The sequence below is a fragment of the Gallus gallus genome, chromosome 1, assembly GCF_016699485.2.
Source record: "Gallus gallus isolate bGalGal1 chromosome 1, bGalGal1.mat.broiler.GRCg7b, whole genome shotgun sequence".
NCBI classification, from domain to species: Eukaryota; Metazoa; Chordata; class Aves; order Galliformes; family Phasianidae; genus Gallus; species Gallus gallus.
In genome coordinates this window covers 77,228,114-77,245,762 of record NC_052532.1, presented here as the reverse complement: position 1 = coordinate 77,245,762, position 17,649 = coordinate 77,228,114, and the positions used below count along the sequence as shown (strand labels likewise).

At 50.3% G+C, this 17,649-nt stretch overlaps 2 protein-coding genes across 4 annotated transcripts; both read right to left on the bottom strand.

Moving 5' to 3' along the window:
- Positions 1–7: 7 nt before the first annotated feature.
- On the bottom strand, positions 8–9,300 carry ENO2 (enolase 2). Of its 2 annotated transcripts, NM_204876.2 has the most exons (12): positions 9,174–9,300; positions 6,220–6,311; positions 5,206–5,301; positions 4,879–4,937; positions 3,779–3,848; positions 3,505–3,638; positions 2,465–2,687; positions 2,009–2,206; positions 1,681–1,882; positions 1,419–1,527; positions 1,229–1,287; positions 8–961 (listed from the first exon to the last, which is right to left on the bottom strand). In NM_204876.2, exons 2-12 carry the CDS (start codon positions 6,302–6,304, stop codon positions 892–894), a joined length of 1,305 nt encoding a protein of 434 aa, NP_990207.2. In that variant the 5' UTR covers positions 6,305–6,311; positions 9,174–9,300; the 3' UTR covers positions 8–891. The 2 variants fall into 2 exon arrangements, with proteins under 2 accessions (NP_990207.2, XP_040508965.1); XM_040653031.1 differs by lacking the exons at positions 4,879–4,937; positions 9,174–9,300 and having other exon boundaries at positions 6,220–6,313.
- A 214-nt stretch (positions 9,301–9,514) lies between these two features.
- On the bottom strand, positions 9,515–17,622 carry LRRC23 (leucine rich repeat containing 23). 2 transcript variants are annotated; one of them, XM_416514.8, is made up of 7 exons: positions 17,427–17,622; positions 17,228–17,340; positions 16,119–16,372; positions 15,898–16,025; positions 10,745–10,881; positions 10,069–10,291; positions 9,515–9,833 (listed from the first exon to the last, which is right to left on the bottom strand). In XM_416514.8, the coding sequence occupies exons 1-6, from the start codon at positions 17,556–17,558 to the stop codon at positions 10,117–10,119; spliced, it is 939 nt and encodes a 312-aa protein (XP_416514.3). In that variant the 5' UTR covers positions 17,559–17,622; the 3' UTR covers positions 9,515–9,833; positions 10,069–10,116. The 2 variants fall into 2 exon arrangements, with proteins under 2 accessions (XP_416514.3, XP_040504603.1); XM_040648669.2 differs by having other exon boundaries at positions 15,898–16,372.
- Between the last annotated feature and the right edge of the window lie 27 nt (positions 17,623–17,649).

The window sequence follows — 17,649 nt, the reverse complement described above, 5'->3', positions numbered from 1 at the left end:
AAGTGTCTCAGGTGTGAAATACATTTTAATTAAGTTTAGGGTTCTGTAGTTTGTTGCTTTGCTGAGCGTTGACTGTCTAGAAGGTGAAGCAGACATTATGGGCAGAAGAGAGAGTGAAGGAGTGCAAGAGGGATGGAAACAGAGAAGAAGGTCAAGATAAGCAAATGAGAGCATGTGTGTTTTTACGACTGTGTTTTAATATATTGCCCCACAGTACTATGTGCTGACCCACAAGATCCCACAGAGCTGCTTAACCCAGAGACTGACAGCACACGTACACACGGCCAGTGACAAGCAATTCTTCACTCAACACTAAGCTGCTGACAAGCACAGCTCAGCACGGAACAGTGCTCAGAACGGAAGGAAGAGACGCTTAGGTCCCACCACGGCTCAGCACAAATGCACCCGGGGCACAACAATGCTGTAGGCCAGCACACATACACCTACACACACGCACAACGAGAGCGAGCCACTGGTGACACTCGTTCAAACACAGCTACAAGTGCGACACTTGTCCAAACACACCAGCCGACGCACATATGTTCACTGCACATGCTTCGGCATACAACGTAAACACGCTGGGCAGCATGCTCCCATAGTCTAATATGTGAACAGAGTGATTCAGATGCACACAAGAACAAAAGACACAAAATGCCTAAATCCAGAAATGCTTATGATCCCAAAGCAAGGGACAGGGTGCAGACCTCTTTTTCACCCTTCACCTGGGTATATCTAGCCAGGGATACCTGAACTCGTGGGGCTTTGAGGTGAGAGGAAACCAGGTGGCAGAGAAGGGAGACAGAGCAAAAAAAGGAGTAGTGAAGAGAAGGACGGTTCAGAGTCTGTGATGTGGGAAAGAGCTGAAGGGTGTCTATGCCTGGGGAACAACGTTCAAAGAACACTTGGGTTGCGAAAGTTGTGTCCAGCAAAGCGTGCTTCATCGCCAAGCTCCTCCTCAATCCTGCAGGAAAGAGAGACAGCAAAAGTCAGGAAAGACACTAGAGTACCTGAGGGATAACATACGGCCAGGAAGCTGAAATGGAACAGAGGGGCCAGCTGCTGGAGGATGCTGCTATCCCATGTAGGAGGGACCCAGAGATCTCTACTTTCGCCTCTGCACCTTGCCTTCACATTTCTCCCACAAGCTCCTTCTGCCCTTGGGCTTCTAGCTTCTCCATTTAGTTACTCTCCATTCTCACTTCTGTTTCCTATCCTAGGAGCCACTTACCTCATGAGCTGGTTGTATTTAGCCAGGCGTTCAGACCTGCAGGGGGCACCAGTCTTTATCTGTAAAGGATTTTCCAAAACAAACACCATTATGACTCGCACCACTTTCCCCAGAGGGAGAAGCAGGAGGGATGCTGCTTCTCACCTCTTCATTTTCCTGCAAGCCTGTGCACACCCTAGGTTTCACGTACCTGCCCAGTGCACAGTCCTACGACCAGATCAGCAATGAAAGTGTCTTCGGTCTCCCCAGATCGGTGACTCACCATCACACCCCAGCCATTCTCCTGGGCCAACTTACAGCTGCAAGGAGAAAGAAATGTATTCAGCAGCTGCCACTCTAATACCCACCACCTGTACAGGGTGAGATCCAGACCCCCCTTCTCCTCCCATCCCCAGCATCCTACTCTCTCGTAGAAGCACAAGTGTTAATCTTATTGTGGTACATGGACTCACGCTTGGATGGCCTCCGTGACAGATCCAATCTGGTTGACTTTGAGCAGGAGGCAGTTGCATGCCTTCTCTTCAACAGCTCGCTCAATGCGCTTGGGGTTTGTCACTGTCAGGTCGTCTCCCACGATCTGAATCCCAACGTTGGCTGTGAACTTGGACCAGGCCTCCCAGTCATCTTGGTCAAAGGGATCCTCAATGGAAACCACTGAATGGACGACAGAAGAGACAAGTCAAAGCAACCTTCCTTCCCATACCCCCAGAATGGTAGAGATGCACCCGCAATGTCTGCAACACCAGTGCTGACTCCCCACTGCCAAGCACAGTGGCTCACCTGGATAATCACGTACAAAGCTTTGATAGAGGTCACCCAACTCATCTGCAGAAATGTAGCGGCTTGGGTCATCTGGGGACTTGAAGTCAAGGTCATATTTGCCATCTCGATAGAACTCAGAGGCTGCCACATCCATACCGATAACGATCTTGTCTGTGTAGCCAGCCTTGTCAATAGCTTCCTTGAGGAGCTCCAGAGCTGGAAGGAAGAGAGTTGAAGTCAGCCTGTGCAGAGAGCTCTGACTTCCAGCAGAAACTTTCCCTAGGAAGGCCCTGTGAGCAGGAGCCAACGTGAGTCTGATGGTGCAATGAGAGAGAGAGAACGAAGCCCAGAGCACCACAGAAACATGCTGAGGGGCTGTAGAGGTCACATCCAAAGGGACAAAAGGATTGGGTGCAGAAAGGCCTTGGTCACAGCATTGCAGGCAGGGATATTCCATCAATGTGTAACTCTCACCTTCACTGTTTTCCAGGATGTTAGGAGCAAATCCTCCCTCGTCACCCACATTAGTAGCATCCTTGCCATACTTCTCCTTGATAACACTCTTGAGATTGTGATAGACTTCAGCTCCAATGCGCATGGCATCGCGGAAGCTTTCAGCTCCCACAGGTAGGATCATGAACTCCTGCATTGCCAATTTGTTGCCTGCATGGGAACCTCCATTGATCACATTGAAAGCCTGGAAGAGTTTGTAAGTGAATTAGAGCTGAAGAAACCCATTTTGACAAGGCTCTCAGGTGGGTCTCCATGTCTATTCATGATATACCACATCCCATAGAGTAACATAACACATCAGCTGCAGCGTGTCAGACCAAAGCCATGTACAGCCTGGGATCCTCCTTCCAATAGTGGCAAACAACTGGAGAGGACTTTCCCACCTGTTTCCCTCTCTGAGTTCTCCCAGATTGTATGTATTTATCTGTGCATTCAGCAACGCTACATCAACCTTCTGGGACCTTTGTCTTTGGCCCCAAGAAAATTTTCATATCCAGAGTATGCTTAGTGAGGGAGCTTCAGAGTGTAACTCAAAACAGAGCCCTGTTTTGGACTGTGCCTCAGAGGGTTCACATGATGCCCCCTGGTTCTTGCATTAACAGTGAGTGGTTGATCCTCAATCAACCCCCACCAACACATCTGCTGTATCCTCCTCAGCTCCTATTTTCCACATGAAAAACTCCTAGTTTACATAGCCCTTCCTTTTACAGAAGCTGGCCCACGACTTTGATCTGTCTCTTATCCTTTCCTGAGCCTTTTCCAGTTCCTCTCTACCCCTGTGGAGGTGGGGAGGGCAGAGCCTTACACACCATTCCAGGAATAGGCATTGTGTTTATGAGTCCTTTCCTGAGAACACTTGGGCATTGATTTACTTCCTGCAGTGCATTCAGCTGGTGTTTTGGTCCTATACCCCTTTCTTCTCTACCTCCTCTATCAAACACACTCTTTGAGGTATCTTTAGAAGTTTCTGAATTAGTATGTCAAGGATGGAGGATTCTTACTGGCACAGGAAGGATGAGATCGGAGTTGCCTGCCAGGTCAGCAATGTGCCGGTACAGGGGGACATCCTTCTCTGCAGCTCCTGCCTTGCACACAGCCAGTGAAACTCCCAGAATGGCATTGGCACCAAACTTGGCTGTGGGCAAAACCAAGAAGTCACTGAAGTTCTCAGGCACTGCCCTCCTGCCCAGCAAGTGCCCTTGCCAGACCAGCCTACAACCCTCCCTCCACCCACTGTGCTCTTTACTTGCCAGACCGAAATAAATAGCAAATTACATTTGTTCTCTGTGCCGTCCATCTCAAGCATCAGATTGTCTATCTTCTCTTGGTCTACAACAGAGAGGCCCTGGAGGAAAGAAAGAGTTCCTGAGAAGGGGATGTTGAGAAGAGTTGTTGGCTCTGGCACACGAGGAAGGAGGTGTTGATGGAGAAGCTGGGGGTACACGGACCTTTTTCAGCTTGTGGGGGAATATATACACACAAAGCTCTGGAAATTAGTGCCTTGGTATATAATCAAGTAAGGTAATCATGATGATGCTACTGCAGTGCAGTGTAGATGCACCCGCATTGGATAAGGGATCAGCAGCAGCCCAGGCCGATCACACAGAGTTCAGCACATAGCACTCACTTGAGGATTTATCCAGCTTTTTGGCAGCTTCCAGGGAGCTTTGTGGTGCTACGGCTACATATAAGCTAGGCATAACAGTGCATGCTCAACCCCAAGAAAGCACATGTGAACTAGATGGAGCCATTCCTGGGAGTGAGGTGGGGAGCAGTGTTAGGGCCAATGCGGGGAGCCTTCCACCGGTACAGAAAGTTCTGAGGGGTGAGGAGAGCTGGGCTCCCACTTAGACTCCTCACAAGCTGTGTGGCTTTCAGTGCGTGACATCAGCTCAACTCCCTTCAGAGCAGGTTCCATAAAGGGCTTACAGATGTGACACCACAGCTCTAAAAGTCCACAGACTGTGCTGGGGGGGCTGCCAGACCTTGCGTGGGTACAGTCATTGCTCACCACACCATGAATGCTGGAGGAGAGGGGAGGACGGATGGGTGCGAGGACGCAGACGTGTGGATGAGATTAAGTGAGGAGGAGCACATCTGAAAAAGGGAGAGAGCTCTACAGAAAGAAACGAGGGGACTGGCTAGGTGGTACAGATGCAGCAGTGGGCCAGGTAGGGTTAACTCCTTTCCACCCAGAGAAAAGATCCCTGCGCTTGCGTACAGCCATGGAGGCAGGAGGGGTGTGCCTGGGTTCACAGAGAGCAGCACTACATCTGTCAACCCAGTGAAATGAAGAAAGGCAGAAACAGAGATCAGGTGGAAAGAGACGGAACAGAGTAAGCGTTCAATAAGGAAGAACAAAGAGAAATCCTTACAGAGCCCACGATAGCTGGGGCGACAGTGCTGTTGATATGATCCACGGCCTGCAGGACCCCTAAATAAAGGAATAGACAGAGAAAGAAGGAGAGAGACAAAGGTTGAGGCAAAGAAGAGAATGAAGAGAGGGAGGGAGAAGTCCAACAGAAAGGCTGAGAGGGGGAAACAGGGAGGGAAGATCAAGGCCTGATATTTCACTCGACACTGGATCTGTGCCTGCAGGGTCCCTTGGAGGGTATGTTTCATTAGTGGATGAGTGGTACCCTCTGGTGAAGCCCCACGTGTGGCAGCCCCAGGTACAGGGTGTGGAGCAGGCACCTCCCCACCTTTTCCGAGGAAACGTGACTTGTCATTATCTCGTAGCTCCAATGCTTCATAGATGCCAGTGGATGCTCCGCTGGGGACCGCTGCTCGAAACATGCCTGAGGGACAGCAAAACATGGGTATGAGTAGAGCGGAGGATTAAAAGGAAGGAAAGCCCTCATGCATCTGTCTTTATTCTACTTTAAGGAAAGGATAGAGCCACCCGCCTCTGCCAACAGATAGCCCCAGTGGCTGGCTGCTCATGGCTAGTCTTCTCACAGGTGAACACCTCTCAGAGGTGGAATAGCAGAGTGTCTGACAGAAAGAAGTCCATCCAGTGTTTCCAGACTGGGAAACCTGGATCTCAGCCATGCAGAGGTCTGTGCCAGTCCCACAACTATAAATGACATGCAGAAATCCCTCGTCCTGGTACCCTGCCTGCATCCCTCCACAGGCAGCCCTACTCACAGCTGTCAGAGGTTTCCTTCCCTTCTGTCCAGGGCTGGATTATTGCCTCAGTGAAGGAGGAAGAGCCTGGTTGGAAGTCTGCTCTGGTCACTCATACTCCTCACATATCTCATCCCACCTAGCTTTCAGCCTAACGTAGCTGCAGTTCTTCCAGATGAAACACGATTGTGCATACGTGATTGCACGCTTATCTCAGAAACAAATCTTCCCTCAACCTCAAGAGCATGGCCAAGGAAGCACTTCCTAATGTGCCCCAGGAGTGAAAGTATAGCTGCAGGAGAGCATTGTGTGGATAGGACATGAAGGTAAATTTGTCTATTTTAAAGAAACTAACTGCCTCTGATTCAATCAGACATGGGGCAAGCCACATGCACGGCAGTCAGCAATAGCTGTGCATGTCATGCAGGACCACAGGTAGACACCAGGAGATCTATCTGCCCGGCCTGATGTCTCTGGTTGCTCACTGGAGCACCTTCAGTGGGAGATCCCCCCTGCTCTAGGCTGCTGTGCAGATCCAGCTCCTTTGGTAACGCAGAACTTCCCCTTCATCTCTCATCTTCGCCCCATACCTTTGTGTGTGTACAGGTCCACCTCTACAGTGGGGTTCCCACGAGAATCCAGGATCTCTCGGGCATGGATCCTCTCAACTGCCATGGTGACTCTGTGAAGAGGAGAGGAAAGGACATGCTCAGTTTTGAGCTGTTTTGCAAGATCTCAGACTGTCTTCAGGACCTGATGCTCACCCTTCTAGTGTCTAGGCAGAGAGAAGGATGCTCAACAAAGATCTATGTTAAGGGCTGAAGTTCAAACTCCAAGGAAATTTAGGCTTGAGGAAATTCAGACTAGAGGGGAGATGTGAAAAATGTAATCCAAAGCCCAGAAAGTGAGAAGCTATCCACATTCTCTTCAGGAACTGATGCTGAACCCCATCCCTTCACTACAGATACCAAAATGGGAGCTTTCCCTCCTGTTCTGTGTGGCAGCCATGTGCTCCCTTCCCACCACAGCTGACTTACAGGGGGCCATAGCACCAGGGGCACTGGAGAGGGCACAGCCCTGGCACCAGGGCTCCCAGAAACTTTCATACCCTCACAGGGATGAGAGATCCCTGCCGGGCCCTGGGCAGCACCTGCCTTGGCCTTGCCTCACTCCTCCACAGCTGGCAACCCTCAGGGCACAGCTGCAGCCCACACCAGGGACTGGGCCAGCTGAGCTGAGACGGAGCAGCTGGAGGCTGTGGCACCTGATGAAGGGGAGGAACAGCTCTAAGGATAAGGGGAGGGAAACTGGGCAGGCCAGGATGCTGAGGCTGACCCCAGCTTGTGGCCCCAGCGCACCAGAGGAATGAAGGCACAAAAGACCTTGAGGCATCTCTGACAGAGGCATATGAGGAGATCTGGCATTCTGAATGCACTCAGTGAAACCTGGGGTGGGAAACAGGCTTGTGGTTGAGGAGAACAGTTGGGGAGAGACATTTTTCCTGAAATTCATTCCCAAGGTTCTCTAGAAGAGGTCTGCCCCCCCCCCCCCCCACCTTCCTGCTCCCCCTAGCTGGCCTTGCAAGTCTCCCTGCCTCCACCAGCAGGCAGTGGGGCAGTGCAGTGCAGGGAGCAGCCTTGCTGGGAGCAGGCAGCATCTGCTGACTGCTTGTGACTGCCACCCCTGCCTCTCTGGGCTTTCTGACCCTGGCTCCCCAGCTTATTCATTCAAAACAGAGCAGAGCTGGAACCACACAAAATGCAGTATGGAGTCCAGGCCCACAGGCAAGCATGGCCCAGCCGGTGTTTTTTCTGGGCAGAATCATGCCTTGGTCTGTGGGCAAGAGAGTCGAGATGTCTGAGAGCCAACATGGGCTCTCAGCACAAGTATGTTTGTTGGGGGGTGCTGCAAATAAGGCGTCATGTCAAAGAGAAGGGCTAAGAAACAGGCTGGGGAAGCCAGAGTCAGTTCCCAGTCCCATGGCTTCTGGTACATGGAAATCAGAGGGTGTGGGGAAATCACACTATTTTGAAGTTTCAGCAAAAGCTTGTGATGCTGAAGAGGTTCAGTGGGGGAAAACCAGGGCACACTGGAACCTAGGCAGGGCCCTCCACAGTGCCCATCTGGGCTGGGATCCCCCTCAGCCGCACTGGCAGTGCTCCTCACGCCATCTGGCCCGCACTGCAGGAGCTTCCTCCAGAGCCATGCCTGCACAGCTGTGAGCTTCTTCACAGCAGTGCCCTGGCCATGCCCCTGTTAAAACGACTTATGGCACAGCAGGGGTCTGACAACAGGACTTGTGCCAGATGCAGTGCTTACGTGATCGTGTTGGCCCTGGTTACATCCCTCTGCTTGCATCCACCTACCCCTGTTTGAGCTGGCTCCACGGATGCCAAATGACAAGACTAAATCCAACCTAGCTGGCTCTATCCCACCATTTACTGGATCTCTTCATTCCTCTTTAGTTCTCTACACCCTTTTCTCCGCTTCTGCAGCTTCCCCATGTCCCCCTCTCTGCTTGGCCTCTGCTGAACCACTCTGAAATCCCTAGCGTCAGCTGCACTGTCCTGAAAGCAGGTCAGAGGCGGATAAGCTGGGATAAGGGATTGGGACAGAGCCGTAGTCGGAAACCCATTGACACAGTGAGGAGAAGAGCAGCCAGGCTGAAGGCTGGGCTGCTTCTCTCAAGCAGGGGCTGAGCAGGGCACCCTGGCATGGCGCTGCTGCAGTGCCTCCCACGGGCACCGCTTCGTGCAGCGCAGACCGCCAGGGCACCGCCTGACCCCGCTGCAGCAATCCCCCCTCCTTTCCTAGCAGGCAAGCACTGCAGAGACCTTTCCCCAAGGCACAGCCACCAGTCCCGCGTGCTGGGGACCCGGTGCAGCTGCCATCCCCCCCGGCTAGGCACTGCTCCCAAGGAAGCCCGCACTGCTGCAGTGTCGTGGCTGCTGCAGCTCCCGCTTGCTTGACTGTCACCTCCTCTCCCTGCTGCCCCCCCTCACCCTGTGCGGTGTGGGGCGGTGATAAGAAAACATCCCTCCTCCTCCCTCCTTCTCCCTGGGACTGGGCTTCGCTCTCGTGTTTGCGTCGACACCTCGGTAGTTTGGGAGAGGTCTGCTCTGAGGTTGGGTCCTTCGCCCAGCAATATCCAGCGAGCTTTACCTCACACCACTGCCAGTCCCCTCCCCCAGGTAAAGCTCCATCTCAGCGTCTCCCCGCAGTGCCCTTGGGAGCAGCACCTATGCTTCTCGGTTGCCCCCCCTTTTGATATTCCCCAGACTCATATCTGAAATGATCCTTGTCGGGGATTGGGAAGGAGGGAGTACCTGAAATTAAAATATGAAAGAAAAGTGAGAAGGGTGGGGGTGAGGAGAAGGGAGTGGGAGGAGCAGGTGGAGGAAGTGAGGGGAGTTTAATTGCTAATGCCGCTCACAACGGTCCTTTTCTACAGGGACACAAGTGCGTGTAGGGTTTGGAGGGCACGGAGTGGGGAGCAGAGGCACGCATGCAGTGAGGGGGAGGATGGCCACGGGGAGACACTTACCTTCCTAGAGCAGGGGTGAACGAGAGACTGAGAAAGTGCTGGTAGAGAGGAGAGAGGACGGAGCTGAGGAGGGATGCAGGACCTCAAGGGGAGATGATGTGTCCTCTAAGCCAACGGCGGCGGCGGCAGCAGCAGGATGGAGACGCCCCTGATAGGGCCGGGACAGCAGCATGTGACCCAAAGCTGCGATGAGTCAGGATTTAGCAAAGCTTTGCAAACAGCACGTAGAGGATGGAGAGAGAAAGAGAGAGAGACAGGCAGGGGACAGAAACAGACAGATGAGGGCGAGAGAGCTAGGGAATAGGAGTGGGTGGTCAGGATAAACAATTTCAGACACTCCAGACTCATTAAATATTTTTATCCAAATAAGAAAATCATGTAGAATTTCTGCAAGCCATAAAGCAAACCACACAATTTGTAACCCCCCTTTTCCCTCTTGGGACTACTTGGGGTATGTACGTGCAGAGACTGTAAAAACACTGCAGTAACTGAAAGCAGCATCCAGGATACTCCTCTCTTCTTCAGGCAAAATGAGGTGAACCTCATACCTACAGCTCTCGCTTTGCACATGGGAAGATGCATCCCCCAATCTTTGCAGGGAACAGGGATTTAAACCAGAGATCACTCAGTCACATCACTCTGGAGAGATACCTCCATTTCCTAAAGAAGAAAAGAGGGAGAAGTTAAATCACTCCATGCCTGACTTCTTTTCCTCCTTCACCTCTCGCTTGTGCTGCTGGGGCCAGGGATGGCGATCAGGCTGTGAAGCCTGTTTTCTGTTGCAGGCTGCTCTGCCCTTGGGACTGACCTCCCTCCGCTGTTTCATCATGCAATCCACAGGAGGAGGGGCTTACCAGCACATCTGATCTTATGTATTTCACATTCTTGTTCATACCTTTTCATTTTCCTGCCTTTTCTAACAGATTTCATTTGCCTCTGCATGCTAATTTTGCTCAACTGGTTCCTTGTCGAGACGCTTCAGGTGTGGCAGCTGGACCAGGACCTCCTGCTGGTAGTTTGCTTCATCTGAGCACGGATTCTCCATCAGCACCAGGGCCTGCAGCATGGGGAGCACCTGCAGTTTTGCCACTTCCTGCAAGCTACTGATCCCATTGTTCCTAAAGAAAAGCCAGCACAGTGTGCGGGAGAAAGAGATCCATATAAGTCATAACAATAAGGATTTCTTTGTGTTCAAACAGTGTGTTGAACTATCTGACAATGCCATCCCCCTGTACAGCAAGTGCTTGGAAGAAAAGGACACTGGTGGTCATGGCCAGGACACAGTGAACAGGTGGAGAGGGATGGAAAAAGAGTTACAGCAAGATATAAAAAGTATGGTGTGGAGTCTGAGAGCAACTGGAGAGGCAGATCTTTTCCGAGAAGCTTGGAAAAGTCCTGGGTGGGAAACTGGTAGAAAACTGAGCCCTGAACACCAATTAAAAGCTGTAAAGATCAATCCAACCCATCAGGACTTCAGCTTCTAGAGAAAAGAGGAAAATCCTAAAGATGTAAATGGAAGTACAGTCTGATGAACTAGTGTCTAGCCCGGACACAAAGCAGGGAGGACCCACCGTAGATTGAGGTACTGCAGGCACTTCATGCTGCTAGAGAATCCATCCAGGGTCTCAAGCTCATTGTCACGCAGGTGCAGAGTTGACAACTGCTCTAGTGCCTCAAGGCCTTCAAGGCTCCTAATGGCATTCTGGGCCTAAGCAGGGACATAGGAAGTGAGAATGAAAAAATGGGCAAAGGGAATTTTTAAGCAGTTATTTCTGGTCTGTCAAGCTCTTTCTACACTTCAGACTTCCTACCACCCTTCTCCGAAGCAGGGCATTATACATACATAACAATGTAGGGAGGCTACCTGGCAGTGACAGATAGTATGGCCAGAAGCCAAACCAGAAATTGCAGTGGAATTTCAGAGATAGAGAACCTTGAGAACATGTCTGAAGCTCTCGCTTGTATCTCTGATCAGGATGCTGGTTAGACTCACAAAGAGGTAGATGGGAAAGGACCTTTGGAAGTTTCCACGCAGCACCCTGCTTACAAGCAGGCTAACTCCAATGTTACACACATCAGATTGCTCAGGGCCTTACTAAAAGAGTTCTGAGTATTCAGGTTCAAGAATCAAAAGCCTGCTGAAAAAGAGTTCCCTGCAGCATCACTTGGTGACTGGGACATGACCGCCCCAGATGAGTAATTCCAACACAGCCTGTAGTCATGCTGGGATGCAGACATGCCATGATTCAAATTTACCAGAGCATGCCACCTGAGCCACCTGCTGTACTTCCAGCAAAACACCCCTTCCACAGCCCCTACAGCCTCAAAGAGTGACAACGTGGAACAGAAAGCAAAGACCTAAATCAAGTGTATTTAAAGGATAATTATCTGCTCCTCTCAGCCACAGAGTCCAGCAAACTTCCAGTTTAGCTGCTTCTTTTACGGGAGAAATCTACTACCAAGATGTCTACTCTTCTGCTCCTCTACAACCAGAAGCAGGCTGCATGATCCTGACAGAGGTCGCAGAGAAGTGGGAGTTGTCAGTTGGTTTAAGTGCTCCTTAGTACAATGTTTTTTAGCTATCCATAAGTACACTGTCTTGGAAAAAAAAAAATTACAATCTTAGGGCAGGAAGAATATCTTACCAGTTCAAAATTCCCCATCGATTTCATTCACTTTGGTGTGAAATGTTGTGAGATGGGGAAACACAAAGTTCTTAAATTCAGTAATAGTTTCACAGCACAATTTTGACTAGAAAATACCACTCAAAGCCTCCTGTCCATCCCTGGACTAACAGCAGCACTAGCACCAAAGCTGGATCTGATTGCTCATGGCCTTGTGCAGCCAAGTTTGCAGAATCCCTGGCAATTACATTATCCCTACCTCATCTTTCAACCCAGAGATAAGCAGGACTTCACTTGTGATTGTGGCTTAGGGTTGTAGTCTCTAAGGATGCAGATACATGAACAGGAAGGGAGGCTCCTATCCTGGTTTCAACTGAGATAATGTTCTCCACAGTAGCTGTCACCATGCTATGCTTTGAATTGAGGATGAGAATAACGTTGATAACATGTTTTAATGGTTGCTGAGCAGTGCTGTGCAGAGACGTCTCAGCTTCTCACACTGTCCTACCAGCAAGGAGTCTGAGGGGCACAAGGAGCTGAGAGGAGACAGAACCAGGACAGTCCCAAACTGGCTAAAGGGATATCCAATACCATTTGGCATCACGCTGAACTGTAAGACTAGAGGAGTTGGCCAGGGTGTGCTCCTGCTGCTCAGGAACTGGTTGAGCATTGATCAGGGGGTGGTGAGCAATTGTACACTTTCTTTGTGGGTTTTTTTTGTTTTTGTTTTTTTTCTTTTTTTCATTCTCTGATCTGTCCTATAAAACTACTTTTGTCTAAACCCACAAGTTTTACCTTTTTCCTCCAATCCTCTCCCCCATCCTACCAGGGAAGAGGAGTGAGCAAAAGGCTGTGTGATGCTTAGCCGCCTGCTAGGCTAACCCACAACAGTGCCAGTGCACTCTCAGTTCCTTTTTTGTTACCCAAGCAGTGATGTAATCAATGCCCAAATCTAACAAAAGGGGAACAGTCTCAACCGATGGGATAGGAGAGCAGTTTAGAGGAGGGTCACTTATGAGAAGAATATTTCGTAGCAAATGAAGACTTTAGTGGAAGCTGGGCAAAGGAGACTCTGAAGCAACTGGGCCAAGAGAGTAACACTGAGAAAAAGAGGGAAGTCTGAGATGTAGCAAAGGTCTTGTAAACAGATTAAAAAAAGCCAGAATGGAATCATAGAATCATAGAGTCGCTAAGGTTGGAAAAGACCCACAGGATCATCCAGTCCAACCATTCACCCTTCACCAATGGTTCTCACTAAACCATGTCCCTCAACACAACATCCAAACGCTCTTTGAACACCACCAGGGTCGGTGACTCCACCAGCTCCCTGGGCAGCCCATTCCAGTGCCTGACCACCCTTTCAGAGAAGCAGTATTTCCTAACGTCCAGCCTGAATCTTCCCTGGCGCAGCTTGAAGCCATTCCCTCTAGTCCTATCACTAGTCACACAAGAGAAGAGGCTGACCCCCAGCTCACTACAACCTCCCTTCAGGTAGTTATAGAGAGCAATAAGGTCTCCCCTGAGCCTCCTCTTCTCTAGACTGAACAATCCCAGCTCCTTCAGCTGCTCTTCATAAGGCCTGTGCTCCAGACCCCGCACCAGCTTTGTTGCCCTCCTCTGGACACGCTCCAGGGCCTTGATGTCTTTCTTGCAGTGAGGGGCCCAAAACGACACAGTACTCGAGGTGCGGCCTCACCAGTGCTGAGTACAAAGCACTCATGAGATGAGAGATGCATTTGTAAACCTCACTTCAGAGGAAACCAGGAGCTGATGTTGGAATCAGGATGGGGAGCTCACAGACCACTAGTCTGTGAAATGAGTAGCAACCTACTATCACTCCCACTTGCTCCATTACACCAGCGTGAACGGTTTTAAAGGCCCCACCCATGCAAGTGCTAACAGGACGATGCAGAACAGATTTTTATTCTTCCTTTTTTTTCTGAAATCAAAGAGCACTCAAAATGACACCTTTATTTGAATGATCACATCATCACCTCACCTTCTGTGACAATTCCTCACATACACATGAAGCCATCATTTCTTAGCGGAAGCTAATACATTATGTTGCCCATGCTGTAGCGAGCCTTTGTCAGCAGTACTGCACAATGAACAGGAAGTAACACATACCTACACCAGGGACAGCAATGAACCTAAAATGGATGCTGATTGAAGCATCACACGGTTCACAATCAGCCTCTGGTTTTCCTGCTGGTGGGCAGGACGTTGTGAACGCTCAAACTATGTCATATATTAACCAAATTTGATTCTGTTACTTTAAGCTGACCTTTGAATTCCTATTTGATGGGTGCACTGAACCCTGTCCTTGCAACATCAGCTTTATCTACCTATGGCTCAAGTAACACCAACGTGCTTCTATGGAAAGCAAAGTAGTACTGGGAGAGATCCCCCTCCAAACTGATCTGATAAGCAGGTGAACATGGGAAACAAATTCAAGCCCACAACACTCCTGAGACATTAATTGGTTGTCCTAGATTTAATAATCTTGTGCTGCAGTTTGCCTGCTTCAGATGTGTGGCTCAGGAATTCTTCAATGATGTCTCCCACTTTAAATACAGGTGTTGCTTTTGTTTAACTCAGTCACCTGTTAGCATGACTTGTTTTACTTAGAAATTCTATATTGTACCTAATGACTTATTCACTTCATCCCTTCTCCCAGCACCCATAGTCCTAGGACTTGAGCTTTACATCAGAAAACAGCGGACAACCTCAGCTAGCAATCTCCTCAGTGCTTTCTGCCAGGGAGTACTGATGAAAAGAAACCCTGTAGCTTTTCAAAACCTTTTACCATCTTTAATTGCTTTTTCAGAGGTAATGACTCAGGACCACTATCGAGTCTTTGCAAGCTATAGTAAGTACTGTGTGATTCATGGGAGTAAGCCAACACACGTTCTTCATTTGTGTCTCAAGCAGTAAGTGTTCCCTAAAGCAACTGTTTACAGTAGAAGAAAATTGCTTCTTCTTAGCTTCACTGAGGTATTCAATCCGTTTCTTTTTTGGCAGCCCAAGATGTGAATCATATCTCTGTGCTGCTATACCCATACTCAATTAGGCCCATCAGAGAGGGGAAAGAGCTGCTGGCTATAGGTACTGATTTAGATAGAGAGCTCAAATAGCAAATTGTACATATAGAAGTGTGGACTGTATAAGCAGAAAGTTATTTCATGTTATTATTAACTGAGAAGTGGGTCCAGAGGAAAGCCACAAAGATGATCAGAGGGCTGGAGCACCTTCTCTACAAGAACAGGCTGAGAGAGTTTGGGCTCTTCAGCCTGGAGAAGAAAAGGTTCTGGGGGAACCTCATAGCAGGCTTCCAGTATCCGAAGGGGGCCTACAGGAAAACTGGGGAGAGACTTTTTAGAAAGGCAAGTAGTGACAGGACGAGGGGAAATGGCTTTAAACTGAAGGAGGGTAGATTTAGACTAGATATTAGGAAGAAATTCCCTACTGTGAAGGTGGTGAAATGCTGGAACAGGTTGCCCAGGGAGGTCGTGGATGCCCCCTCCATAGAGGTGTTCAAGGCCGGGCTGGACAGAGCTTTGAGCAACATGATCTAGTGCGAGGTGTCCTTGCCTACAGTATGGGGGTTGGAACTAAAAGATCTTGAAAGTCCCTTCCAAACCAAACCATTCTATGTTCTATGATCACCTTCCTGTGTGTCATCCAGAGAACACCTACTGCTTTCCCCACTGACTTTTGCGTTCCTGGGAGACACGGAGTGTGACCTTGCCTAACGCTGCCAGGGAGAGAACACTGCTCTCCCTTAGGTGCCCCCAAAGGGAGAATGCAACACACCAAACACTGCCAATCTCCCTGCTCTCTGCAGAACAATTACTGGTCAATTGCTACTGCCTATGCTCTATTTGAACAGACATCATAGAAGGATCTACCCCAAAGGAGAGACCTTCGCCTCTTTAGCTCCCTGAAATCTGTTCCTTTCAGGCTGTGAAGGTTGAACTGAATACGCTAGCATGTACACTATGATGCCTGGAATGGGATAGTGTCTTCCCTTCTCCCACTGACTGAAGGTGCCAACCTCTGCAGCATCTCAGTCCCACTTCCCAAGCTGGCTGATCCCTTACCAGATAGAGGTTCTTGAGCTTGGGAAGGTAAAGCCCTGCTGTGCTCTCTAGCTTGTTTCCTCGCAGCTCCAGGGTACGCAGGCTATACAATGCTTGACTCAGACCCAGTGCTGTTGGGATTTTATTTCCTGAGTGCCAGAGGACGAAGAAATAATGAGAGTTAATACCACTCAAAGAGAGTTTTCTATATGCACAATAATGAAGAGAGTAGTCTGTACCACCTTTAAGGCTGAGGCTGGTTAAGTGGGGGTGAGTAATACCCTCCATATTCTTGATGTGGTTGTGAGCAAAGCTGATGAACTGGAGGTAGGGAAGCTCCTGCATGTGGGCACTGCTAAGCAGATTCCCATCCACCTTCAGCCAAAGCAGGTGGGTTAGGCTGCTCAATGGAGACAAATCCTGCAGCTTGTTCTCTGACAAATCCACATACCGCAGGTGAATGAAGCATTCAAGGAGACTGATGTCTGTCAAGTCCCTGTGGAAGGGAAAAAGTGAATAAATCACCTCTCACTTCCTCCCCTGCTACCAGCCTTCAGCTTGCTTCTCACTATGGTGGGAGGGAGGGCCCCCTCCTCTCCCATCTCCCTGCTGTCCTATGAAGCCTTGTGTGAAGGAGGAGAAAGGGCAGGCAATAGGGATGGGCCACAGATGCTGTAAGCAAGGCTGAATGCCAAGGAGAGGACCTTCCTTCCTGGCACAGACAGTACTTCTTCCCATTGAATTGTAGCAGTCAGGAGAGGGAAGAACCAGAGCATAAAGAAGGCAAGCCTGAGGGAGTGGGTATTTTAGACAGCAGGGACAACCCAAGGCTGTATGTAATGACTTCCTAGTAAGGAAAAGCCAGTAGTCACCTAGACTGGCCTCACCCTGTGAGGCCTGCTATGTCTAGAGTTTTTTGGGTGTACTGATGGAGCTGAGGCTCCAAACTGTCTCATGTTAATTGTGGCATTGTACTTTTTAGTGTGTATGCTAACCAGTTATATGCAGAGATGCTTAATGGATGTTTTTTGGACTGTTTGTAGTGAAGGTGTCCTGCTCAGGTCCCCTTAGGAGATCACAGTCCAGAGCAGCTGATAGGCTCCCTCAGGCCTAGGGGTCACTGTTGTGTCCCGCAGACCCATGTGTCCGGCTGCAGTGGAGGAGGTCCCCAGTTTGGGGCCGACGATGGGCAAGCCGCGCACAGCCTGGAAGCAAGGCAGGTGGAGAATGTGCCCTGTGACACTCCTGCCCCACAGTCCAGTCACTGGTGGCCTTAGGTGCAGCCACCTGGTGGCTACACGGACACGTGAAGAGGAGGATCCCTTCTCCTGCACGTGCGTTGCACACTCACTTATACTTGGCTTCAAACTTCACATAAGCGTGCGCCAGGCCGTTGCCAATTTTGCAGAGGAGGGAGAGGCCCTCCTTCAGCATCTCCTCCGTCAGGGGACACGCGACCAGCACCTGGGGGAGAGAGCCCAGCAGAGGTGAAATGGCGGACGAGGAGGGGGGGGGGACACAAGGCAGGCTGCTCCCGCCCGCCTCCTCACCTGCTTCTCCTCTTCCTCTTCCTCTTCCGACAGCGGTTTCTCTTCCTCGTCACCCTCCTCCTCCTCCTCCTCCTCCCCCTCCCCATGACCGAAGGACTCCTCCTCCTCCTCGCTCAGCCCCCCGCCCTCCATCTCCTCGTCCCGCTCTCCGATGGCAGTCAGGCCTCACGGGGCCCCGTACCCGCCGGGCCGCGCCGCTGCCATGGGAACGGGGGCGGGCCCC